Below are 27,054 nucleotides of genomic sequence, written 5' to 3'. Positions count from 1 at the left end.
CCACCAATGTGATATATGCCATCATGTGCCAGCAATGCCCCTCTGCCATGTACATTGGTCAAACTCGACAGTCTCTACGTAAAAGAATAAATGGACACAAATCAGATGTCAAGAATTATAACATTCATAAACCAGTCGGAGAACACTTCAATCTCTCTGGTCACATGATTACAGACATGAAAGTTGCGATATTACAACAAAAAACCTTCAAATCCAGACTTCAGCGAGAGACTGTTGAATTGGAATTCATTTGCAAATTGGATACAATTAACTTAGGCTTGAATAGAGACTGGGAGTGGCTAAGTCATTATGCAAGGTAGCCTATTTCCCCTTGTTTTTTCCTCCCCCCCCCCCCACGTTCTTGTTAAACCCTGGATTTGTGCTGGAAATGGCCCACCTTGATTATCATACACATTGTAAGGAGAGTGATCACTTTAGATAAGCTATTACCAGCAGGAGAGTGGGGTGGGGGGGGGAAGTATTTTTTCATGCTTTGTGTGTGTAAAAAGATCTTCTACACTTTCCATTGTATGCATCCGATGAAGTGAGCTGTAGCTCAGGAAAGCTTATGCTCAGATAAATTGGTTAGTCTCTAAGGTGCCACAAGTCCTCCTGTTCTTTATGCATACTACACAAATCTTACAGTCAGTCACTGAGAATAGACACTAATCTTGCAGAACCTGTCGAAACATACACCTGCATTCCCTGTTGAGTGATTGCAGCAGCAGTGAATTGACTATATTTCCCCCCGAACTCAGCCAGCATCCGTTATTGTACTGTTGCACAAAGATATCTGGGGCCATTAAGACTTTGTGAAAGTTAAAGGAAAACCAGCATATTCATTTCAGCTTCCCATTCAAAATGTGGGGAAGACTCGTATCCAATACATGACAAAGGAAAAAGGGGGTAGATAATTTATGGTTCTCTCAAGTCTCCACAAAGTTGAAACTAAAACATAACAAATGACTGGACAGTTGCTGGGAGAAGCTCCAGTCTGGTCTGCCTAAAATAAGACCTACCTGTTTTGTTAAGAACTGGGGACGTATGAGTGTACCCATTATGTATCTGCTGTTAGTACAGGTACTTCAGAGGAATAGATCCACACTTAACTTTCCTTCTTGTTTATAAGGGCAGGGCACACCGGATGAGCAAGGGCAAGCATGGCATTTGGGCATGTAGCGTCCTTTGCTAGGAGCAGAGATGTCCAACCGCCTGGCTTTTGTTTTGGTAGGGTTACAGCAGAATTTTCTAGGCTGTTTTATCCCCAGATACACGTGGCTGTCTCAAGATCTGGGACAATCTGAGTGAACTGATGTATTTAAAAAGAGGGGGGAAATGTGTAGGTGAGGTTTTAAATGGCTCACTGACACCCACAAACACAGCCCTTAATTGCAGGAGGAAGAGAAAGTTGCGGAACCTTGTCTCACCCTAGGGACAAGGCTTTTGCCCCTGGCTGGGGTAGGGGGGCCACACCCACCCAACCTCAGGGCATCCTTCCCAAATCTAGGACTCCCGGTGGTGGGTGAAGTTCAGCGATGGGTGCTGCGAGTGTCACAGCCATAGGTGTGTAAGTGGTGGTCGGGGACATAGGGGTCCAATCCGGACTGTTCACAAAGGCGGCCCCTGAGCTCCCTGCTGTCCGAACAGACTAAAAGTTGGGGATTTGAGTGCATTGATTAGGTAGAAAATATCCCCCTCCCCGGCCTTTCCCCCGTGGCGGAGAGAAACCCAACGTGAAGGGCGGGTGCAGAGGGCGGCTGGGGGGATCTCAGCGCCCCATTGTAGGGGGCTCTCTGGGTTGGGTGAGGTTTTAAATGACACCAAGCTGCAGGGCTGGCCCGCCGCGCTGGAAAATCAAACCGGCCAGCTTCCTCCCCAGCCAATCAGCCTGCGGGGCTGCCCATCGCCAGCCAATGAGAAAGGAGAATGCTAACGAAGTGACGTCAACCGAGAGGGGTGCCCCCATTCAGAAAGAAAGAAAAAAAAAATGAAAGAAACCCGCGGAGCCGAGCCAGGCGGCGTTCCCCGCGGAACTGGGTGTAACCATCTCCAGCGCGCCGAGCCCGCGGCTGCCCCGGGGTCCGCGGCCCCGATGGCTCCGGAGCGCGGGGCTCGCTCGCTGCCCTGCGGCACTGAGGGGCTGCCCAGAGCCTTCCTGCAGAGCCTGCGGACCCTCTTCGACATCCTGGATGACCGGCGGCGGGGCTACGTGCACCTGCGGGAGATCGAGTCCCGCTGGCAGGGGGCCGAGGCCCGGGAGCTCCCCCCCGGCGTGCTGGAGGGGCTGCGGCAGGCGGCCCCGGCCAGCGGCTACCTCACCTTCGAGAGGTTCGTGCTGGGGCTGCGGGCCTCGCTGCTGAGCCCGGCGAACGGGGGTAAAGCGGCCCGGCCGGGCCCGGGGGGGGGCGACCCCCACGGCAAGGCGCGCCCCGCCGCCCCCAAGGGCGGGCCGGGCCGAGGGCAAGGGGAGCCCAGGCCGCTGGCCGAGAAGGGCAGGTACTCGAGCGGGCTCGCCGGCAGCTCGTCCCGGAGCATGGAGAAGATCCCCAGCCCGCCGGGAGCCCCCGCGCACCGGGCCGAGGGGGACCGCGGGGGGCAGAGCCACGGCAGGCGCAGAGGTGAGTGCGGCAGGGTCGGGAGGGTGGCTGGAGATCCGCCCCCCGGGGTGGGGGGTATCTGCGCCCCGCTGGGGCGCTGGTGCTGGCTGGATTGAGCCAGACCCGCTTTCCTCCTCCCACACGACCCCTCGCCGCTCCTGCGGCTAGAGCCTTCCCCTCGGCAGCTTCTGCGCAGGCTGCCTGTCCCTCCCAGCCTCCGGCTCGCCTTCGATTCGGCTTGGCTGCTCTGCTTGGACCCCCAGCCCGTGCTCCCTCGACCTTTTCTCACCCAGGTGTGGAACGAATTTTATGTGCACCAAAGTACATAACAAAATTCATGTGGTGGGGTTGGGGGCAGAGGGTTGGGGTGCTGGGGGCTCTGGCTGGGGGTGCAGGCCCTGAGGTGGGGATGGGGGGCTCAGGGCTGGGGCAGAGGGTTGGGGTGCAGGCCCTGAGGTGGGGATGGGGGGCTCAGGGCTGGGGCAGAGGGTTGGGGTGCAGGGGTGTGAGAGCTCTGGCTGGGGGTGCAGGCACTGGGCTGGGGCTGAGGGGTTTGGGGTGCAGGAGGGTGTTCAGGGGCTATGACGGGGAGAAAGGGCTCCCCGCAGCAGCACCTGGGCTGTGGGGGGGAGGTGCCTCTTCCCCGCCTCGGCAGCTCTGGGGGCTGGGGCTGCAAGACAGGCGCCTCTCCCCCAACCCTACCAGTTCTGGGCCGGGGAAGGGTCACCCCGGCCGTGCTTGGGGCTGGCCACAGCAGAGTTGGGGTCGGGGGAGGGGTGCTCCGGCTGCCGCAGGTTGGGGGCTGGGTAGGTGGGGATGCGGGGGCGTCCCGGCCACAGCTGGTCCCTGGGCAGGTTCCTTGAGCGGCGCTCAGTAGGCTGCTGTGTGGCCGCGCAGCTCCAGGGAACGTAGCCACCACCTTGTCTCGATTAATGCCCTCGCACCGCCCTGGCCTGAAACTCCCAGCCTGACTGGTCTCTCCTCCTCTGCCTGCACGGCTGTAGCTGAGAGCCACTTTCGAGTTAAAGGAGTAATTTGGGGATGGGGGTGTCTCTACACTGGCAACAAACAGAGAAGCAGGTGGCAGGATTTGGGGCCCCTGCTCTTGGGCCATGCTCTGCCACCCATGCTCATGTTGAGTAGCATCCAGCTCCATTGACTTCATTGAGACGACCTGAAGAAGAGCTGTGTGTAAACTCTGAAGCGTGTATCTCTCGCCAACAGAAGTTGGTCCAAGTAAAGATATGACCTTTCCTGCCTTGTCTCGCTCAGATCCTGGGACCGACGTGGCTCCAACAACACGGCATGCAGAGTAAGGGCCGGTTTGTCGGCCTTTCAAAAGAGTCATTGAAAACTACTTGGCATCTTGAAAGATGGCTTACTCAAAATGTCTGTTACCTTTCCGTGTGAGCAAGAGTATCACTATCTGCCCAAAGATGCTACTCACTAGGAGTAAGGATGGTAGTGTGTGGCTGTGTGGATACCAATTGCCTGCATTGGTCTTGTGGAGTTGTATGATTTTTTTTAAATGATTATTATTTCTCCTTCCCCGCCCCCCCCTCCCCGCCTGCCAGGCTGACATCTGTCTCTCAGAACCTGCATTCTGACAAAAACCAAAATAAAATAAAAATGCACCAGATTTTATTGTGATTGAACGTTGTGGGTTTTAAAATCCACCACGGTCTTCAATATATAACTTCTTTTCCCTGCTTGAGGCTATTCTGGTCCTTTGAGGGGCATGAATGAATCTGGGAACATTGGCTGGGGGAGCGGGTAAGGTGAGGTGCTGAGGGGGACGATGAAATCTAGCCTGGCTCCCCAGAATCATGTGGAGGAGTAATTGCAATATTCACATGGAGTGCAGATTACTGGATAAGTGCCATCACGCTCTTACAGCCTCATCTGCTTTTCCTGAAGACTTTGGTGCAGGTTATTTTCTGCTGGGCTGTGATCTGGTCATTGGCTCTGAAATATCTGACCCTTCGGATGGTTTTCACATCAAGAAAACGCTTCCTCTGGCGTGGGGAAGTTTGCTGAATTTCCGCAGGTGTCACAACAGCAATTTCATAGTTTCAAATCATGAAAAGGACCACTGCTGCTGGATTGCTCCGGTAGAGAGGGCAGAAGGCCAGGGTGTGTCCAACACCTGCAGCTCTGGTTTCAAGCAGTGCAAACCTGTTTCTCCCTCTGATGTAAGACAACAAAAAATTCACTCCCTATGGGCCTGATGCAAGCCCATGAAGCCAGCGGAATTCTTTTTACGGACTTCAGATCAGGCTCTGTACAGCATATCTTACACAATATATACTTGACTCCAGTTTCCAGCTCCCAATCCACCACTGTTGCCCCTTTAACTTGTACTCCTCATCATGTGGTGACTTGTCTGTTATAGTGATGAACAAGACCTATTAGGGGCTTAACATTAACATGCCCATAGTTGTCCTGTTGCCTAAAGTGATGTAGGTGACATCACGTGGGTGGCTAGAAATGCAGCCGTTCAGAAGTTGGTTCAGGTTAACTGACTGATCGCCATGTCTTGTGTGTCAGCGAAAGGGCCCCTGCTAGCTGAGCAAATGTGACCGAACGAATGGCCCAGTTAAGTTGGATAACCAACGTGGTGGTAACACAGACTCTCAACCGTTTTTTAATTTAATGGGAACCTCATCTCAACGGAATGATTGATCTTGTGGATCAAGCCCCATTCGTGACTGCTGAGGCCACCTGCCCTTTTGTTTGGGATCACATAGCATCCCTGTTGCTATTACAGCAATTGCGTAAATGGCAAAGAACATTGGGAAAGCATGCCATGTGTACTTAGTTGTCTTTTAGTGCTATTGAACTGCTGAACTAGCAAGTGCTCCGCATGCCTCCTGTATTTCATGGATCACAGTTCAAGAAGTGCCCTGTTATAACTTACAGCCAATCATTTTTATTATACCTGGTTCTGGGACCGCAGAAATTGCTCTACTGGATCGGACCATCTAGCCCAGCATCCTTCTCCTATAGGGGCCAGCACCAGCTGCTTCAGGGGAAGGTGTAAGAGATCCTGTTGTTTGCAGGCAGTTATGGGATAACTAACCAGAGGGAAAGTTTCTTGTATTATAAAAAAGAGGAAACTGAGGCTCAAATAAATCCAACAATTCATTAGAGAGAGATCAAAACAGACTGGGAGCTTAAGATGAGAATGTTCGTCTGAGTGCAACTTAGTTCTGCTCTGAATTCCAGTAAGCTGTGGAAAAGGTGAGACTCAGAACTTGCTGCAGAGATGAAATGTGGCAAGAGGACTGATTTTCAATTTATTGGCCTTTCGAGCCGGTGAACATAAGAACTTGTGCTGACAGTCACTGAACAGGGTATCTGTGCCTCAGTTTCCCCATCCGTAAAATTGAGATAATGGTACTAAAAGCGCTTGGCAAAAGAGGTGAGATCTACTAATGAAAAAATTTACATAAGAAAGGGATAGATAAGACAGAAAATATCGTATTGCCTCTATATAAATCCATGGTACGCCCACATCTTGAATACTGCGTGCAGATGTGGTCACCCCATCTCAAAAAAGATATACTGGAATTGGAAAAGGTTCAAAAAAGGGCAATAAAAATGAGGGAGATGGAACAGCTTCCATATGAGGAGAGATTAAGAAGACTGGGACTTTTCAGCTTGGAAAAGAGATGACTAAGGGGGGAGATATGATAGAGGTCTATAAAAATCATGACTGGTGCGGAGAAAGTAAATAAGGAAGTGTTATTTACTCCTTCCCATAACACGAGAACTAGGGGTCAACCAATGAAATGAATAGGCAGCAGGTTTGAAACGAACAAAAGGAAGTGTTTTTTCATACAATGCACAGTCAACCTGTGTAACTCTTTGCCAGGGGATGTTGTGAAGGTCAAGACTAGAACAGGGTTCAAAAACGAACTAGACAAGTTCATGGAGGATAGGTCTATCAATGGCAATTATCCAGGATGGGCAGGGATAATGTCCCTAGCCTCCATTTGCCAGAAGCCGGGAATGGGCGACAGATCACTTAACGGTTACCCTTTCCGTTCATTCCCTCTGGGGCACCTGGCATTGGCCGCTGTCTGAAGACCAGATACTGGGCTAGATGGAGCATTGGTCTGGCCCAGTCTGGCCATTCTTATGTTACGTTCTTATGCGTTTGTGGCAGGGAAGGGGATGGAACCCAGAGCTGCTGCTGAATTTCAGGCTAGTGCCTGAACTACTGGCCCATCCTTCATCCCTCCCCAGCTCATGACTCACCTGGGATTTGCCCTTGCCATGCTGAAGCTCCCGTCAGTTGTAGTGGCCCCTCTTTGAGTGCTAAGGAGGGGAAAGGGGAGCACAGGCAGGAAAATGGAAACAGGGCAGTTATCTGGGTGGGTGTCTTGTTATAACTTCTATTGCACAAGCCAAACACTAACCATCGGAGGGTAAAGAAGAAACTTCCCCCTTGGGCAGTTTATGGCATAATTGCCTGGTGGGGAAAGTGTAAAACTGCCATGAGGCGTCTGGCGACAAGGTACTGCTGGCGACAAGACGCTGGGCTGCTGGTCTCATGTTCCTGTTTGAACTTAGACTGGACAAGGCACCTGTCCATGGTCTGCAGAGAGCAATGCTGCACTGGCAGAGCAGGGGCCTGGATGGCCTAATAGGTCCCTTCCATCTGTAACTGCTGATGAGTTGATTCCTCTCCCCCGGGGAACGCTGGCTCACATGCAGCATCTGGTCATTAGCATGATTCTTGCTTTATCTTCTGTCTTTCATCTGGCCCAGCTCAGGTGCACAGAGGTCAGTCGACTTGCCTACGGCTACCCACTGAGTTAGAGGGTCAGATGGGATTAAAATCCAGAGTCTTCGCTCTCGGCAGTGTCCAAATCTGCAGTAGACACAAGCCTGTAAAAGCAGCATAAGTCGCTGTGGTTGGTCATTACCTCTGTGATGCTCTTCGTCCAAGTGGGCTCCCATATATGCTTTAAGGATTGGTTTAATGAAGAAAACCAGGATTGCCTTCAGGAAAGAGGTCTGTGTGCCAAGAGGCAGGGCAAGCTGCAGAGGTGAAGTGGGCGGGAGGTGAAAAGGTGAGGGGGTGCGAGGGTCTGCTGTGGGTAGCAGGGGAAATTGGGGTGCTGGAGAAAGGGGAGGCAGCAGGAGTGAGGAAGCAGGCGGGCAGCTGTTGCCCTGGAAAGAGGGGTACTAGCTTCAGCTCCTCGCTGTAGGACACTGGGCACAAGCAAACTCCTTTGTGCTCTCAGGGCTAATCTAGCTCCTTTGGCACTGATCACACCTGGGAGCCATGGGGGTGGGGGGGTGTTTGCTATAAAATCATATGGATGAACTTTACAGCTGACTCCAGTGCTGTGCAAAGTGGCTCCACCGAGAAGGAAACCCATTGAAAGCTCTGTCTCCATACATTCAGGAACTGGTCTCTGTGCTGACCCAGTGGCAGATCGGCTGCTGCTGATCTGGAAAATCATGTGAGAGCTTTGGGGGTGACCTGGCGTGCTCCCTGGGCTGGCGGGGGAGGGGATCATAGACCGCAGGAGCCAGGGTAGGGAAGAGGCAAACATCTGGTGTTGAACAATGTAGAACAGCCCCAAGCACGGCAGCTTATGCTGGAGCCAGTGACTTTGCATGGAGATTAGAAGGGCTGGCAGCACAAGCCTGGAGAGAACTAGGCAGCGGGAGTCATTAAGGGTCTAATTGGCCAGGTGGTGACTAATGCAGTGTTTGGCTGGAAGCAGCCTGCCCTTTATAGGAGACAAACGCCAAAGTCGGTCATGGCCCTCGTGAAATCAAATGGGCTTTATAAGCCCCTTGAATCCCATGTGTACAGCTGACCCACACACCCCTGGACTGACCCACCTCTCTGGTCAGGTGGAGCCAGTGGCATGTCCTCGCTCTAATCTACCCTACACAACTTTTTCTGAAGGCCCCGCTCTGCCCGCTCTCCCTAGCGTGTGCTGGTGGATTGGTTGTTTCCAGCCATTGGGGCCGGTGGGCGAGGCAGCCCAGGTCATGGGATCACCTTGGCCCTGGTGACTGACCGAGAGGGTTTGCAGGAGGTAAATGTAGCTTTTCGTACTGAATGCACCTGACCTGTGTTGACCAGAAAGAAACTGAACCCTCCTGTCTCCCCGTGCCCGGCGTGGCTCCACCAAAGGACAGTCTCAAGCTCTGAGACCAGTGTGCCCAGCAGGTCGCTTGTGGAACCCAGAGTGGATTCCCCTGCTCCCTACGCCCCCAAGCAGCACCTTTGCGTAACAAACCACGGGCACCCTTCACCAAAGGCGCCAGTATAATTTAATGGGGTGGCTCTTGGCTGTCTGGTACTCTCTATGAGCGCAGGAGGTCACATGGCAAAAGGGGGAAGGATCGACCTGCTTCAGAGTCACTGGCAGACTAAATGTGGCAAGGCCCCTAAGCAGGCCAGGGGGGTCTATGGATAGTATCTCAGTTAGCTGCCAAGCTCTGCTCCTTAACGGAATCTTCCAGGAGAACCTCGGTGGGTCTTGTTTGCCCATCCGACTGGCAGCGTGGGCTGCCCACTCTGCTGATGCGACAAGGATCGTCCTTTGACGTGTGGGTAGCTGAGGGTTTGGGTTCTGGGAGGAGGTGGTGTCTGGCATCTGATCTCCCCTAAGGTGGTTCCGTACCAGGGTCAAATATGTTTGTTCTTGGCCCCTGGAAGGGTTCGAGGTTGGATTTGCATGAGTGCTGGGTACAGATGGTGAGGTGAGGGCTCCTTTCCCCTGCAGTGAGCTGGAAAATGTACTCTTCCTTCATTCCCCACCAGGGTGACCAGACAGCAAGTGTGGAAAATCGGGACAGGGGAAGGGGGGGTAATAGGCGCTTTTAAAAGACAAAGTCCCAAATATTGGGACTGTTTGTATAAAATCGGACATCCGGTCACCCTATTCCCCACCCTCTGTAACGTGGGGCTGACTTCTTAAGTTGCTAAACCTGTTGGTGCTGCTGCTATTGGGAGCTGTGATTAATTCTCCACTCACCCCCGCCACCCCTGGATAGAGAAAGTAGAGGTGAGAGTGTTACGTTCTCCTCCAGCACTGGCTCTTAGTACAAATGTGAGCATTGGCCGCTCGCTGGTGGGCCCGGCCCTCCGCCTTCCCTGACTTGAACCCGTGAGATCCTGCCCCGTGGGAGTAACTGGGATGTAAGATGTGCATTGCGCCGCAGCACACGCGGGGCAGAAGATCATGCGCTCACATGAGACCTCTGCAATACCCAGACATGGCCAGGTGAGTGGCTGCTGGAGCAAGGCTGAAACCCCAACCTGCAGACTCCTCTTTGGTGCTCAGCCAGGACTTTTAATGGGTTAAACGGTCTTTTTAAATTGTATTATTTATTTTTATAAAGGGTCTAGAATATATGGAGAAATCCTCTGATCCTCTCGTGTAGGGTGTATGTCCCTGCATGGAGCCCTCTTCAAAACGTGCATGTCCTTCCTCCATTGTAGGTGCCGATGGGAAGCCCACAGGACAGTCCCATGGCGAGGGCAACGGCACGGGGGTGGCGGACGCTCGGCGGCATGAGAGAGGTCGCGGTGAGCACCGGAGACACACCATCACCAACGGGGTGGACTATGGCATGGTAGGGGAGCAGTTCTGGCCTGGTTACCCAGCCACTGTCACTCCTGCCAGGAGTAGCTGTAACCACTAGGAGCTCTGCTGTTTGCTACTTGGTGGATGTACTGGAAGGAGAGCTGTCCAGTCTCGCTCTTGGTCCACGCTGGGTGTTTTGGGGTTACACTTGTCCTACGGGGCAGCATGACCTTGGGGTTTGTGGGGCATTAGTGAGAGAGTCCGATATTTCTTTTAACATGTATTGATTGCATCACTGCGCAGTCTCTTACAAGTCACCCTCTGTCCTGCAACATACGCCAAAGGAACGGTCAAGGATGCTAGGTAGCCTGTAAACGCCTAATGCTGTAGTGTGATAATCAAACGGATGGGTTTGTACTGCTGCGTCTCCGCAGAGTTAAATGCTCCTTTGACTTTGAAATGCTGTGGCAGAGCATGGGGGCTTCAGAGCAGAGATTCATGTTTTAGTCTTTTTCTTTGCAAACAGACCAGATAAATTAAATGCCAAGACATATGTTGCCTAGTACAGGCTCAGTTGTATTCTGTGCTGGTGCAAAGGGATCTGTCTGGGCCCATGTCACTTGAGGATCAGGGCCTTAAACTCCTGGGGCTGGATCATGTAATCTATGAAGTCTCCTTTGCACTAAAACTGCTGTAGATGGCTGGTGGAGAATTTCTCCTCTGCAGAGGACTCTCTACCTTCTCCTGTCCCAGCCACCACTGGCATGGTGGGGAAGGGTTGGAGCACAGTGGAGCAGAGGTCCATTATGCCTGATCCTCAGCTGGCGTAATCCCCCCCCCCCCGCCCCGCCCTGCAAGAGACCTTTTGTCAGTGGTAAGTTGGAGTTGCACCAAGGCCAGGGAGCCTGTTCCCTCTCTATGGCCCCATAGCAGGGTGGAGACTCGGCCCCTGGAGAGCCATGGTGTGCAATAGAAGTACCTTGCGTAGATAGAGAGCAAAGTACTCATGATATTATCAGCTCACCCACGCTGCTCATGATCCCAAATCCTGCCTATGGGCAGTTTGAATTAGTAACGTTAATGGAAGCTCCTGCCTTTTCTGTACCTTGTGTGCAATGTAATTTACATGATTTTATCCTAAGAGTGCCACCCTGCTGCATTGGTTCTTTCCCTTCTCAAATGTCAGTATCTATTCCCCCCGCCCCCCAATTTGAACGGAGCTGACGGGGCATGTGGGCTGCCTTTGTGCAGAATTGATTATGTCGGCGCAGCGGCTGTCGGCCACATAACACGCTCTGATTCCTGGCCTGGCCCGCCCCAGGGGTTAGTGGGGGCTTTGCACACACGAATTAGGAGCTCATTTGCTAAAGCAAGCTGCAGCAGCGCTGAGAATTAATTCCTTTTGATCACTGTGGGAGCTGGAGCAGGGCGTGGGCTGTGAAGCGCTTGCAGGGGAATGATAGGAGCCTGAGGAATGCTATGCTTTCTACCTCCATTCAGCCAGACTGGACACTCTGGGTTGCTGTTTCTGGGATGGAGAGGGGCCCTTACTTGGATAGGAGTCGGCTTAGGGGAACTCCCGTACTCCCAGCTCTCTGATGCAGGGTTCAGCACTGTGGATTGCGATCACTGACTTCAATGCTCCATGTTAACATTTGCTAATAGGCGCAGCTGGAGAAGCGAGGTACGCTGGCCTTGTGGCCTGGGACTCAGCAGATCAGGGTTGATTCCCATCTGTCGGGTCGTGGGCAAGTCCCTTCCCTGGTCTGGGCCTCACTTTCCCCAGCTGGAGCATGGTGGTAATGGCACTGACTGACCACTGGGGTGTTCTGTCTGTCTGGGGTACTTCTCTGGCCGCCAGCACCATAAAGTCTGAGCTCCTCACAGGCTTTACTCTCTCGATCCTCGGAGGCAGGGCAGGGCTATTATGCCCATTTGACAGGTGGGGAACTGAGCCAGACAAACTAAGTGGCTTACCCAGCGTCACGCAGCATGCTTTTGGTAGAGCAGGAATTGAATGCCGATCTCCCATGGACCAAACAAGTGCTCTAACCACTGGACAAGCCTTCCTCTCCTCTCTCTCAAGGCTGTAAAGTGCTTTGGGAGCCTTGGGCAGAGGGTGGTTATTCCTGATCAGCCTAAAAACAAATCCGTCCCTTCCTGGAATACAGATTCGTTGGGTAAAAGGTGCTGGACACCAAAGCCCTCTCTGAATCCCTAGCACCTTGCTACAGCCCTCTTGTGCCCCAGCAGTGGGAGCGGAGCGTGGGGCTGACCCCTCTCGCCCGTGTGCGCTGGGAGTGGCTGTGCACTGGCCCCAGGACAGTGTGTATCTGGCTGGCTTGTCTTTCACTGAGTCCATCGATCGGCCTATTCCCCAGTGGCTTCTCTGCAGCTTGGGCGAGGCTTTTTACGAGAGGTTAAGCTCATTCATCCATGAGCATCCTGGGCTGACATGCCCCCCCTGTCCAGGCCATCCCCACTCGAGTGGAAGGAACCCCTGCTTCTTCCTCCCATCCTGGAAGCTGCCTCCGCCAGCATCCGTAACCCACCCGCCTCCCTTGCCAGCTGACTAGATGCCTTCCATCCGCTCGCCGAGCAGAGATGCCATTGTCCCACCGGCGAGTGGGATGTTGTCCTTTCCTCCGGTCACCGCGGTAACTGGCACGGCCAGGTTCAGGGCAGGGCGTTTGGCGCCAGGCTGCGGACACAGCTGGATGGGCGTCCTCGCGACTTACAGCACCCTCTTCGTTCCTCTGAGCAGCAGCCTGTGCAGCTCCAAGGCTTTGCAGTTCTTCCTCTGGGTATGTCCCGGGCAGTCCGCTGGCCTGTCTGCTCAGGTTGTGACTAAGATGGATAGCAAGGGATTGCTGTGGCTGCGGGCGCCTGGCAGGCTGCATGAAGCATTGGGAAGGCTGATAAACCTCCAGTCTGTCCCTCTTTTAAAGAAGTGAAGTGCATGCGAATGGCCTCTGGGATTATGAGCTGAGTCCCTCTTATGTGAGCCCGCTATATACCCAGAGTATGAGACGCGTGAGCAGCACTCAAGTGGTGTCTAAACTTGCCTTCTCCCCTCAGTAATACTGAAATCCCTGGATGCTCACAGTCATCTCCTGCTCTGCTGTGCTCAGTTCACAGGCCTGGCGGGTCAATGTTTGAATTGCAACCACATCTTGTGTTTGAAAAAGCGAAGCCCGGAAGGGTGTGGGCTCTGGGCTGTGTCTGCGGGTGGGGTGCAGCCTGGAGGAGCAGGGATTTTGGGTATTTAGCTTCATCACGATGTGGCCGTTTGAAAAAGATTTTTCTGTAATGGCTTTTTAATAGTTCTTGCTGTTGCTGTGTAGGTGTGCACTCAATCACTTCCTGCGATGGTTTTAAACATGCAGTTGCTTGAGTCCCTTGTTTGTACTATGGCTGCTATATACAGCTATAGACGCTTTCTTCCAAACATCTCAAAGTGCTTTTTACTTATTTGTGTTAGGAGAATGCTTATAGGCCCCCACTTGGCTCAGGACCCCATTGTGTTAGGTGCTGTACAAATGTATAGTAAGAGACCGTCATTTTCCCAAAGACCTTACCATCTAAATAGGTGATAATAATGGTAGTACTTTTCATCAGTGAATCTCAAAGCTCTTTAGACAGGGAGATAAGTATCATTATCCCCATTTTAGAGATGGGGAAGCAGGCACAGGGAGGCGAAGTGTTTCCCAGGGTCACAAATCAGATTCCAGGTTAGCATCTAGGTCTCTAGCCCACACTGCTGAAGCCTTGCATTGTCTCCAGTTGGTAGGTGCTCCAGAAATGAAAGCGCCAAAACTTGATTTGACAGGGAGATGCATAGTTCTGAGCTTTATTCCTAGAATCCTAGAAGATATGGGTTGGAAGAGACTTAAGGAGGTCATCTAGTCCCACCCCCTGCTCAAAGCAGGACCAAAACCAACTAAATCATCCCAGCCAGGGCTTTGTCAAGCCAGGCCTTAAAAACCTCAAAGGAAGGAGATTCCATCACCTCCCTAGGTAACCCATTCCAGTGCTTCACCACCCTCCTAGTGAAATAGTGTTTCCTAATATCCAACCTAGACCTCCCCCACTGCAACTTGAGACCACTGCTCCTTGTTCTGTCATCTGCCACCATCTGCTTCATCCCCTTTGGAGCCCCCCTTCAGGTAGTTGAAGGCTGCTATCAAATCCCCCCTCACTCTTCTGCAGTCTAAATAAGCCCTGTTTCCTCAGCCTCTCCTCGTAAGTCATGTGCCCCAGCCCCCTAATCATTTTGGTTGCCCTCCGCTGGACTCTCTCCAATTTGTCCACATCTGTTCTGTAGTGGGGGGGGCCCAAAATTGGATGCACTACTCCAGATGTGGCCTCACCAGTGCAGAATAGAGGGGAATAATCACGTCCCTCGATCTGCTGGCAATGCTCTTACTAATGCAGCCCAATATGCCATTAGCATATTGTTGATTACGTCTACTGGTGTCCTGAGGTCATAGTTTGACTTCTGTATGTGGTGGGGCAGCTTTAGCCAGGCCAATGGGACTGCATGGCGGGGGGGAATTCCACGCCTACCTGAGGCTTGCAGTTTGGGGGGCAATGCCTCTCCTGCCCACTCCCCCCCCCCCGCCCCAACTAAGCCCATTCCTGAGTGGGCAGGCTTTGTATCCACACCCCTTTCTCTGGGTTCAGGGGAGCATCCCTCTCTTCCAGACGTTGGGAAACAAATACCCCATACACAGCTTGTGCCCGTGAGGCTAATCCACGAGGCTGGTGCCACGTCTGTTCTGAAATCTGAGACCCCACAGCAGGGTCTCTGCAATGCTGCCTGCAAAATGGGAGCTTGGGCTCTCCAAGGGTGACCAGCTGGCTGAGAACTCCTTGTGGGAACCTGCACTATTCATAGTGGGAGTTCGTTGCTTGGTCGCTTGTTGCATTGCTGCCGTGACGAGTGGGTTCCCCAGCAGCCTTTGTGCTGGGGCTCCTCCAGCGGGCAGTGGTGCCTCGGGTCAGAGTGGGGTGTTCTCGCTCTTGTCCCCACAGCTGGCTGGCTACCTCTGGGTTGGGTTGCAGCCCCTCTGGAGCGTAGCACTGGGGTGGCTGAAAACCTGCCAGTCTGTCCCTCTTTTATAGAAGGGGTAACATTAATGTGAGTCACCTCTGGGATTATGGGGTGGGGGTTCCCCTCCTAATCATAGTGCAGCAGCCTTGGAGGAGGGGGGGAAATACCCCAACTTGTCTGGAGAGCCATCTTCTCTACCTGGTGGCAGCTACAGCCGTGCTGGCTGGAGAGAGAGAGGAACCACACCCCCATGATGTCGTGTGTCTGCTATGCAAACAAAGGTGGGGGCAGAGACAGCTACACTTTCTTGCTTGCTGTCCATGGGAACTGCGCCCACTTGGTTTCTGGGCCATTGGCTCTCGCTGCGTCCCTGATTCTTTCTCACATGAAAAATGTTCCACACAGTGTGAGTTTGCAGCCTTAAACTTCTGTAAGGTGGCTGCTTTAGGCACCAAAGCTAGAAGATGTTGGCTTAAATGACCAGGGATTTTCAAAGGAGCCTGTGGAATCTGGCACCTAACTCCCTTAAATATCTCTGAACACTGCCGTGTAGAGCACCGGAGTATCTGAGATCCAGTATCATGCACTGGAGACTAAACTTCAGGTTCCTGTAGAGTGATAAGGGAAATGCTTTATTGCAGCTCAGAGGAGGAAATATCCTGCCATGGATGCATGGGCTATTGAGATGAGATCTCCATGCAAAGGTTTCCTATTGACCCAGACACTATTAAGCCACTATTTCTAATTGAGCAACAGGACTGATCTAATGTGGGGCAGGGTGGACGCTACAGCCTGGGGGAAGAAGGAAGGAAGGGTGTTCAGAGGGGAGACTCTCTCATGACCTGCATTTGGCTCAACCTAGCCGAGAAACCCGCTTCCCATGGAGCAAGAACCTTCTGAGTAGTAGTGATCTGGGTATGAATCTGCTCTCTGGTTGTGGCTCTTCCTCTCGATTTGCAGCAGCTGCATGATGGATCAGACTGGTGTGTCATGGTCCCCACCTCCCGTTAGGCCAAACTCAAAGGACATTGAAACATAATACTGAAAGATATTACATGGAAGATAATACTTAGTCCTGCCATGGGTGCAGGGGTCTGGACGAGATGACCTCTCGAGGTCCCCTCCCGTCCTACAATTCTATAAGCTGGGTAAAGGGGCTTTTTGTGGATCTGACCAGACAAACATGTCCATATAACTCTGATCTAGCTAGTCTCTTGGATGCAAGTATGGTGCAGCGGTAAAGGGACACCTAGACTTGCTGAGAAAGGAGGCTCCCATGAGTGATCCCCACCCCAGAGCTTCTGATTGTAGCCAGGCTTCATATTCCAGTGTAAAGAAGCCCCATGCTACAGTTCTCCATGTCTGTTCTAGGTCCACATCCTCTTGAAGGCTGGTTATAGCTGAATGTGCAGGCTGACGGGATGCCAGGGTCCATGAGAAGGGGGGAGGGGGCAGAGACAAGCTTTCCATCCCTTCACTTATCAGCTGATGTCAGGATGCCCAAATCTGGCAGCTCTTTCCCTAAAGGAAACCAAACTCTTTGCTCCTGCTTCTCTGAAGCTGCCACCGGGGAAAGGGGATGAGCCACCTTTCACCTGTCTTGTCCTTGCAGGGGTCTGCAGCTGGTAACTGAATTCCTGCATGTGCCATGGCTAGAGGCAGAGCTTCTCCTCTGTGCTTGATGTGATCATGAACTGGACCCAAATAGTGTAGTTGGACCAATTGGTGGAGCCATGTGATGCTCCTGTCAGAGCTCCCGTAGGTGGTGCCCTGGCTGGGGCTATCACCCTAGTAGCTTCTCAGTCCATGTGGTTTCAGTAGCCATTGGGTAGAGGCCAGGATGTGGCAGCTGTCTGGGGACCCCCAGCCCTGGGTTCAGGACCCATTCCCAGGATGGCAGGAGGCGTGATTGACCTCCCCTAGGTTTGGATGGAGGGGATATTAAAGTACCTGGGTTTTGTGTCTTGCAGCTGAAGCAAATGAAGGAGCTGGAGCAGGAGAAGGACTTCTTGCTCCAGGGGCTGGAGATGGTGGAGCGGGCCTGGGAATGGTACCACCAGCAGATCCAGACAGTGCAGGAGCGCCAGAAACACCTGGGGAAAAACAAAACCACAAATGTGAGTGTGGGGTTCGCTCCAGGGACCGTCTCGCCTTCGAGTGCTCTGCCTGGGGGGCGCTGGATAAAGGACTGGTTAAATCCGGAGATTGGAAAGACCCCAAGTTCTAGTATCACTTCCCCTTAACGATCTAATGGAGACACGGGGTGAGATCTGCCGAAGCACTTGGCAATGATACTCGCTCCCACTGTAGTCAGTGGAGAGTGGGTACATGTGGGAATTGCACATTTGGAGGGGTCAGGGCAGCTGGGATCACTCAGCCTGCGAAGGGGAAGAGACATACGACAGGTCACTTCTCATCCTCCTCCTCTTTCTTACCTTGTCCCACAAATGAGCTGAGAAGCTGCCCGGCCTGTTACAGGGAACCCTGCTTTGCCCAGCATGGAGCTAACCTGTGGGACTTAATCGCAAGCTCAACTCAGCTCTTGTGCCAGCAGGAGTCACTCCTCTGGCCTCAGCGGCATCACTCCTGCTTCCACCCAGGCAAAACTGTAGCCAAAAAGGCAGTCGAATGCTCAGTGGATTGTTTTCTTTTTGGAGAAGGGTCCAAAGCTCTTAGGCCCAGATCTGCAAAGGGATTTAGGTGCCTAACTTTATTCATTTCAGTGGGAGTTAGGAGCCTAAATACCTCTGAGGATCTGGGCCTTAATGATCATTAATCACCCCGATAGCTCTGCAGATGGGAGATAATGAAGGGGATCACCTCTGTGGCATTCAGGAAGGATTCCTCGCTCCCTGTGTGCACACGCATACCTATGCCTCCTTGCCCAGCTGGCTAGGCCATGTGTTTATCCTGTCACCCTCTGACGCATGTGGCATTGGTCGTTGCCCCAGGCAGCATTCCAGAGCAGGAGCAGAGATGTGGCCGGACCAGGATGGTTTTGTAAATAGAGATGAGAGCCCCAGCAGCCCCCTTGGCATGCACCCTCCTGGGCTATCTGGAGAAATGCACATCCCACCCCAGCCTAAAGTCAGCATTGGCTGGAATATTCCCTTCCACCCACCCAGTTTGCCAGCCAGGCTGGTTCCTGAAAGATGAGTCCTGTGGAGTTACGATGAAGGCCAGAGAGCTCTCGGGTCATCTCTGCTTGCACATCACAGCAGCATGAAGTCCTGGAGAACTGGCTCCTCATTCCACCTTCCCACCCTTGCGTCTTCCAGGACTTCTTCTCAGAGGGGAACCAGAGCCACCTGGGTCACCTTCTACCCAAGCTGCAGGAAGTGAACCGCTGTCTCAGAGAGCTCCTGTCCACCTCGGGGAAGGTGAGAGCGCCATACTGGTAGCACCGGTGCTCCTACTCCCAGGGCTGGCCGCTCTTATCGTTCTCCATTTGATCAATGGGAGCAGTGTATAAAGGGGGCCACCAGACCAGAAACAGAATTAATATGGCCCTGTAGGGATGCCTGGGCCCTCAGCTGAGAGACCAGAGCAGGTGTCTGGAGACTCTTGGACCTAATCTAGCAAGGGTTTGGAGCCCACCTGGTCTATGGGACGCTTGTAGGTGGTCACAGAGGTGAAGCACTTCAGCAGGATTCAGAAAGGGGTTAGCTGGTACGTGGATAATTAGAACATCCAGAGCTATAACCCTGCCTCCTTCAGGGCTCCAGCCCCTTCCGCTGGGTCTGGCTGCTGTCAGAGAAAGGCCACTGGGCTAGATGGACCCCCTGCCTGATACAGTTGGGTAATTCCTCTGGTCCCAGGTAATGAGCAGTGACTCTCGGGCACGTTCTAGCCCATGGCAGGGCTCTAGAGCAGGGGAGGGCAAACTACGGCCTGCGGGCCAGATCCGGCCTGTCCGGGCTTTCAGTCGGGCCCACGGGATTGCCAGCCCCGTGGTGCAGCGGGGGCTAAGGCAGCTCCCTGCCTGCCCTGACCCTGCGCGGCTCCTGCAAGCGGTTGGCACCACATCCCTGTGGCCCGGGGTGGGGAGGGTTCCGTGCGTCACCCTCGCCTGCAGGCACCGCCCCCTGCAGCTCCCATTGGCTGGGAACGGGGAACCGCGGCCAACGGGAGCTTCGGAGGTGGTACCCGCAGGTGAGGGCCGCGCACGGTGGAGCCGCCTGCCCCGCCCCACCTCCAGGAGCCACTGCCAGACATGCCGGCCACTTCCAGGAGCGGCGTGGGGCCAGGGCAGGCAGGGAGCCTGCCTTAGCCCTGCTGTGCAGTGCTGCTGCCCCGGTGCCGCTCGAGGTAAGCAGCGCTGGGCTGGAGCCCGCACCCCAAACCCCTCCTGCCCCCAACCCCCTGCCCTGAGCCCCTTCCTGCACTCCGCCCCCCCTCCTGCACCCCAATCCTCTGCCCCAGCCCTCCATTCATGGCCCTGCATACATTTTCCCCACCCAGATGTAGCCCTCGGGCCACAAAGCTTGCCCAGCTCTGCTCTAGAGACTTTAAAACAAAGTCTCTATGCTGTGGGAGGACAGACCCAGATTGCAAAGGGACCCAACGAGATCCTTGCTGTGGGGCTGGGCTGCAGACGCCTCGGGAATGGGAAGCCCTGCACCCCTGGGATGTAACCCAGCCGCTGCACCTGTCATGTCACGGCCAGTTTCTTTTCCTCTCCTCCCTCTTTGCTGCCAAATGTGGCTCTCCACTGCTCTCAGGTGAGTAGCCCCCTGATTCTGGGGTGAGGGCAAGGACATGGAGGTCTGCACAGCTCATCGAAACCCTGGTGCAGAGGGCAGGTGCTGAGGGATGAGCTCCCTGGCTGCCCCGGCTGGTGAACTGAGTCCATTGGCACCATGCTCCCGCGCCCCCGCCCCGTGCAGCTTGCTGTGGGTTAAGCAATGAGGTCGCAGTGCCCTCTGCAGGCTGAGCTGTGTATTGACACGCCAGGCCGACCTGCATCTAGTGGAGACGGGTCAGCGAGGCATCAGCTGCCAGGAGGGCTGTGACGGGTGATCTGCATGGAGAGCCCAGCCCTGGCCCGAGGCGGGGAAGCAGAAAGCTAGTGGGGACAGACTGCAGAAAGATTAACTCCCTCTCCTTCCCAGCCTCTGAACTCCTCCTCGTCGGCACTGACCAGGCAGGTCCCTGCTGCCCCCACGCCGCCTCCTGCCCTGGCAGGGCCCCAGCAAGCCATCAGTGTGCTGAAGGAACAAAACCGGCTTCTCACCAAGGTGAGGGGGTGGAGGAGCTCCCCCCCCACTGGGAGGGGGTCAGGAGCTTGGAACTGGGGCCAAAGGAAGGGCAGGGGAACCGGGAGCCAGCCCCCGTGTCAGGCTGGGAGCCAAAGGGACGGGCCCTTCAGGGAGGAGGTTAGCTGGGGGAGAGAGGAAGGCTGCGGGAGTGGGATCCAGGCCTCAGAGAAGGGCATAGATGAGAGGGGAACCCTGCACAGCAAAGATACTCGGAGCCCCCCGATTAAATGAGGCTGCTGAGTGGTGTCGTCTTCTGGTTCTGCCATCTCACCACAAGGCACAAGGGGCCTGGACAGCTCAGGGAACTGAGCACTTCAGCTGGAGGCCATCTCACTGAGGCTGGTGGTGGTGGAAACCTGGTGCCAGCTGACAGCTCTGGCTTCTGTGAAATGGGCCGGGAGGGTGGGGGCAGGTGTACCCGGCGCGTGACCTGCCTTGTAGACCGGCAAAGCAGGGACTGGTGACCAGGGACTGCAGTGAGAGCTTTGGGCCTGGCGCTCTAAACCGCCTGGGGTTTGTGCTGGCCAAATGAAACTACCTTGAGTTGAGGAGATCCAACTGGTCAGCCAGGGTGTCTGGGGAGGGGCAGGACCCTGGGAAGGGCTGGCTGCCCACGGGGAACGCTCCCCACGCTCACCAGGGCTCTGCCTCCTTCCTGTGCAGGAGGTGACCGAGAAGAGCGAGCGGATCACCCAGCTGGAGCAGGAGAAATCCGCCCTGATCAAGCAGCTGTTTGAGGCACGGGCCCGGAATAACCATGAAACAAGCCAGCTGGACTCCACTTTCATCTAGCCCCCCTGCTGACCTCCCACACCCCAGGCCAGGGCTCTGGGGAGGGGTTGGGCAGGGACACCGCTGCAAAAGCAGCCCCAGCCAGCCTACCTCAGTCGCCAGGTCTGAGCCTCCATGGGGCCTAGGCGTATTGTGGGTTTCTATGGGGCCATGACTCCTGCCCAAGTCTCGTTGGTTCCCTTGCTCCTTGGCGATGCTGCGCCTCGTTTGTGGTAGGTCCGGAGGTGCTAGCAAAGCACCTGAATTGATCCCTGTCTGATACCAGAGCCTGTCCCAGGCCTCCCTTGCAGAGCTCTGGCACCTCCTCACATCTGTGCACTGTGACTGGATGGCATCGCCCTCTTGGGTATGCTGTTGCCCTTCTGCCTTGGAAACTGAGCGGGGCACCATGCAAGTCTTCCTGATCCATTTCGCTTGTGGTGAGGGAAGCACCGTACTCCAAAGGTTTTCTCCTCCTTCCAGGTGCTGTTTCTGCAGCTGTACAGTACTCGGGAGGGCAGCTACGGCCTCAGCCCCTTGTGTGACACGGCTGAATGCCGGCTGCTTTCCGAGGAGGACTGTGTATTGCTGCTTAACACTCCTGTTGGCATCTAAGGGGCACAGTGACCACTCAGAGGCTGGTTCCTCACGTGCCTAACCCCTCACTCCAGCACCAGGCTAGCTTGAATGTCCATGGTACTGTCCCAAGCTCCACCCACTCATGACACCAAGACCCTATTTGCAGTAGCTGGTGCAGATCCTCGTGGCATGATAGCCCCTCTCTCGTGTCTGGAGTAGTGATGAAATAGTCAATGTTTACACTTCAACTGACATAATTAAGTTTTGGGGTTAACACCTCAGTGAGATGAATAGGGCAGTTCCCAGCTCTGAGCTACTGTTCCAGGCTGCCTGCAGACTCAGGCACACATCCCTGCATCAGTTACACTCAGTTAACATAGGAAAGATTTTCCTGGTGACCCACCAGGGGTAAAAACTTTTGGTTGGTTGGTTTGTTTGAAATGCACAAGGGAGCAGCTAGCAGGCTCCTGGAGCCAGCCCACTCCATCCCCCTGAACCAGAGAGGTTTCGGGACTAAGATTCCCTACTGAACAAACACAGCCGGAGGGTAGGATGCAGATGGGCTGTTCCCTTCCCTCCCCACTTCTGCCTGCCTTCTGAGGGGTGAAGAAATTGCTGCTTTGCTGGGCTGAATGCTGCAATCACCTTCCCAGGGCATGACCTGTTTACAGGGGTGGATGGGTTTTCTGGAAGCATGAGCCAGGAGGGGCTGGTGCTGCTCAGGGTATTTCCCCTCATGTTTCTCTTCACACTCATCAGCGCAGAACTGTCCAGGATGGTGCCTCAACCAGGCAGGGCCCTAGGATCATATTGTTCTAGCAGCATCTGTGACACTGAAGGACATCGCTGACCCCCATGAGTTTAGCTATTGTTTCCCTCTCCCCTTAATGCTGCCCCCTTTCCATTCTCCCGTCATTCATCCTCCACCCTGCCACCTTCAAATGGGGCAGAAAAGTGGCCTCAAGAAAAGCCTCTTGGAGCTGCCCCCTTTGTCTCCTGTGACTCCTCACCAGCCATAGGGCTGTGCCAGGACATGGTTCTCTCTGGCTCAGGCCTTAACGAAGCTGCCAGCCACCTGCTTCCTCCACCCACCCCAAATCTCAGCCTAGGTGCCTGTGCAAACTGGAATGGACTTTCCTGTCCCCTCTGCCCCCCCCCCCAGCATTGTTCTGAGACAGCAGTTTGACAAACCTTCCTCTGATCTACCTGGCTGACTGAAGGCCATAAACCCAACTCCTAAATAGACTGTGAACAATGGTGGGAAAGGAGGTGACCTTCAGCCCAGAATTGTGTGCAGCACCTGGCGCAATGGGGCTCCAGTGCTGATTGGCAGGCAGGGTGTTGCTGTAATGATATCACCTGGCCTGCACGTATCAGAACAGGGGGTCTCTTGCCAGGCACCAAAAAAATTGCTCTGCCCCCTCTAAGGCAAGTTCCCCTTAGATTCTGGGGAGAGCTGCACTGGCAGGAGGCCCAGCTGCTGAGAGTCAGATCTGTTGATCTAGCAGGAGTGAGATCTCTGGGCCTGGTTTTGCTCTCCTGCCCGTTCTCTAGGCTTCACGCCCTCTGCTCTGTGGAGCCGAGCTGAACTCGCCATTCTTGGTCCTCTGGTTCCTGGAGCTGTCACAGGGCGAACTTAATAAAGCCAGGGGTTTCAGGCTATGAGATCACCTTCCAGTTCTGTGCTTAAGTGCATGGAGCCTGGTGTGTGTCTGTTCACACAACAGGTTACCCCTTGGACCTTTTGTTTGGGGCTGTTTCCCTCCATCCCCTCCCATGAGATGTGTGCTCCTGGCCCTGCTGCCTGGGGGTGCTTGTTTCTGTTCCTAGGAGGGGTTAAAGAGGGCTCCCCTGCTCCGGTCCCCTAGCCTGCCCTACCTCCCCCTGCTGCTATGGGCATTATGAAATCCCTCTTGTGAATGTTTACAGCTTGGCCTCTGTAGGCAGCTGCAGCAGTAGCTGAGCTCCTTGGTGAGTTTTTGTATTGTCTAACCACACTTGTGATAGTCCACAGGCTTTTTTTCAAATAAAAAGCAAAAATAACACCGGGGGTCTGTGTTCTCCGCGATCGACGGGCGGTGACAGCTGTGGATGCAGGCACCTTGGTGAGCTAGCCCCCAGGCACCTTGGTGAGCTAGCCCCATCTAGCAGGTGCAGCTACTGCGTTGGGGGACAGCGACCCTTCCTGCAAACGCCCCCAGCTGCTGCCAGAAGAGGGAGCCCTGCACCAGGGAGCTAGTGCTGGATGCTAGGCAGGGTGCGGCTTTTGGCTTGGGTGCGTGTTCTGCCTGACGCAGGCTGAGGTTGGCAATTGGACCTTTGTCTCTGCGGGGGGAATGGAGGGGAGCCGGTGGAACCAGGACTGGTAATAGGCTTTCTTGCCTCTAGAGCTGCAGGAACTAAGGGGTGTATGGGTTGGCCTGGGGCTGCTGAGGTGCAGCCAGGGGTGCAGGGGTTGCATTGTTTGTGCCATCCTGCCGGGCTTCCTGGCTGATGGGGTAACACTGGTGACACCAGGGGTGGGCAATAATTTTCACAGGGGGCCACTCCACAGAGGTTGGTAAGTTGTCACGGGCCGCACATTTCTACTATATGAATGGAGAGGACATGGGGTTTGGGAGGGGGTTTGGATGCGGCCCACTTTTGGGATGGCCTTGCCTGGCATAGACAGCACTAGGTCGATGTAAAAATTCTTCCACTGAGCTAAGGACTGCCTCGCGGGGAGGTGGCTTACCTGTGCCAATGGGAGAACCCGTCCCGTCTGCATAGGCAGTGGCTACCGCGGGGCTGCTGTGGCGTTTCACGTGTAGACAAGCCCCTAGTCTTGTTAAGACCCGCAGCTGTGGATCAGGGTCTGACTGCAGCAGGGGGTGAAGGGGAAGCTTCCAACCCAGTAGCTGGGCTATGGTCAGCAGCACTTCGGGCTGGAGTTTTTGGGCAAGGCGACGGACGGGAAGGGAAGGGAAGCAGGAACAGTAAAGAGCAGGCATGGAAGCGACCCTTCCTCCTGTTAATTGTCATTTACACCAGCACCTCAGTCACCTCCCCACTTGGCCCCTCCTATTACTGAGGATCCCCTGTGCCCCATACAATCTCTGCAGCTGCCCTACACTCGTCCCCGTGCCCAGCCACAGCTGCAGTACACCGATGCCCCTTACAGTGCACTGGGCTCAGCAGTGGACTCGGTCTCACATCCCAGGGGTGGGAGAAGTGGACTCCACCACCCGCTCCTGAGAATTTTCTGCCTTTGGCCCCGAGAGCGGTGAAGGCAGGAACTCACCAGCTAATCTCAGTACGCTTCCCACGCCCTGCCACTTGTTCCGAGATCGGCTGCAGAGAGGAGGAAAGATCCCACCGGGAACTCCTGCGTGGCTGGGGAGCCCTGTTGTGACTCATTGAGCCGCTTGGCAAGCGCATCTGGAATTTGTTACAACATAATCAGTGCCAGGTGGGTTTCTGGCCCGCTGACTCACTGCTGAACCAGGGCATTCATTCCTCCTCACTTACAGGACTGGCCCAGGGGGCTGAAATGTACAGGCCAGACCCACAGAACAGCTACTGGTACACTTCTGCCCAGCCCCATCCGGCTGCTTCAGCGCTAGGGGCGAAAGGACAGGGCAGCTCCCATGCCCACTGTGTCCTTGGCCTCTGCTGGACTCAGAGTTGGTGCCTTTGGTGATGGGGCCCATGAGGGATGAGCTGCAGGTATACAGGCCTTTCGGCCAGGTCAGTGCAGAGCCAACAGTAGACCAGTTTGGCCGCTGCTATGAAACTGCTCTAAAATGAACAGTTGGCCTAGAAATAAAAAGGCTCTTAACATCCCCCCTCCCCCCAGAGCCAGCCTGTCCCTTAGGCCTTAATTGCAAACACTTCGAATGAACTGATCCTATGCCTTTGAAGTGGCACATAGCCCTAGGAGCTCATCCTATCCTGTATTAAAGGATAGAGCCCAGTCCCACTGTGAGGTGAAGTATTACCTGCATTTTAAATGGAGAAACTGAGGCACAGAGGTGTCTTGACAAAGGTCCCACAATGAGTCAGTGGCAGAGCTGGGAATAAAATCCATCTCTCCTGCCTCCCAGCTCTGTGCTGTAACCACTAGGCTATTCTTACCTCACACAACAAATCTGCAACCAGCCATGAAGGTTATTTGGGTGGGGGGGGCAGGTTGTTCATGTATCCTAGCAGAGAACTAGAAAGCCAGGCTGGCCCCAGGACTTGCTTGGAGTTCAAGAGACCAGGGTTCCCTTGTCTGCTGTGCTACAGACTTTCTGCGTGACTTTGGGCAAGTCACTTAATCGGTCTGTTTCCCTTGTGTAAAAGGGACACGTCACAGCTATGTTGTGAGGATAAATACAGCAAAGATGGTGAAGTGCTCCGCTCTGTCTGTACAGCACCTAGCACAATGGGACCCTGGGGCATGACTGGGGATAATACAAATCCAGGGCCAAGTCAGTGTCATCAATTATTTTACACAGCGACCTTGTCCCAATATGCCCCAACAGGTTCACCTTTGCCGTATGGGTTCTATGGACAAAGGAATAAAGCTGGCACTCCGTCGAAGCCCATGGAGCTGCATCCTCCTTCACCAGGTCTGACCGGAGGCCTGTGTGTCTGGGTTCATGGCCCCTAGATCAGTGCTACTCAAAGTGGTGGTGCGTGGACCAGTGCCAGTCCGCGAGCCGTCAGCTGCCGGTCTGCGCGCACACTGGAAAAGAAAGTTGCCCGTCCCCCACATCAGATAGCTTGAGAAGCGCTACCCTAGATAGCTTGGAAATGAAGTGCTCCAAACAGCCGCACTTCTAAAGCATCCCCGTCTGGTTAATTCTGTTAGCGATGGCATCAGCAGCAACATCAAAAGCCCTGACCCTGCTAAGTGGGTCGTAACTGCTCTCAGTTCTCAGCTGGTTCGTGCCTGTCCTCAGATGCGACATCTCCAAGGTCTCTTAAGCAAAAGAGAGAATCATTGTCCCCTGTCAATACCGCCTCTGTGCTAAGAGCCGCAGGCAGCTCAGCCCCACACTCGTTCTACGGGGCTGCTCCTTGTGGAGGGGACAGCCCTGCACGCCAGAGAGCACGGGGCTGGGCCTGCACTGCGCCACTGGCCTGCTGCTGCCTAGAAGTCTTGAGCAGAAAGCTGGCAACCTGGAACGCTCTCAAAGCGGGGAGACTGCTACAGCCTGAAGCAGGGGTTGTGCAAAGGCCTCTCACCTAGCTCAACCGATGCCTCTCGTTCC

General features: G+C 54.4%; 1 protein-coding gene across 1 annotated transcript; it reads left to right on the top strand.

Annotated features, from left to right (window-relative positions):
• The first annotated feature begins 1,987 nt into the window (after positions 1 to 1,987).
• Positions 1,988 to 23,822, top strand: SAPCD2 (suppressor APC domain containing 2). Its single transcript, XM_073314538.1, has 6 exons — positions 1,988 to 2,618; positions 10,072 to 10,205; positions 17,180 to 17,326; positions 18,488 to 18,589; positions 20,321 to 20,446; positions 21,131 to 23,822. Exons 1-6 carry the CDS (start codon positions 1,988 to 1,990, stop codon positions 21,257 to 21,259), a joined length of 1,269 nt encoding a protein of 422 aa, XP_073170639.1. The 3' UTR covers positions 21,260 to 23,822.
• The last annotated feature ends 3,232 nt before the right edge of the window (positions 23,823 to 27,054 follow it).

Source organism: Lepidochelys kempii, chromosome 16 (assembly GCF_965140265.1).
Source record: "Lepidochelys kempii isolate rLepKem1 chromosome 16, rLepKem1.hap2, whole genome shotgun sequence".
Lineage (NCBI taxonomy): Eukaryota > Metazoa > Chordata > Testudines > Cheloniidae > Lepidochelys > Lepidochelys kempii.
Note: the sequence above shows the minus strand (reverse complement) of the source record. Positions and strands in the feature narration are given on the sequence as shown.

Bases quoted from the DNA above. Each gene is read 5' to 3' on its own strand.
- SAPCD2 (XM_073314538.1), top strand. From the start codon at position 1,988: ATGAAAGAAACCCGCGGAGCCGAGCCAGGCGGCGTTCCCCGCGGAACT. The intron at 2,619-10,071 runs GTGAGTGCGGCA...CCTCCATTGTAG, and splicing joins GAGCCACGGCAGGCGCAGAG to GTGCCGATGGGAAGCCCACA. The intron at 20,447-21,130 runs GTGAGGGGGTGG...CTTCCTGTGCAG, and splicing joins AAAACCGGCTTCTCACCAAG to GAGGTGACCGAGAAGAGCGA.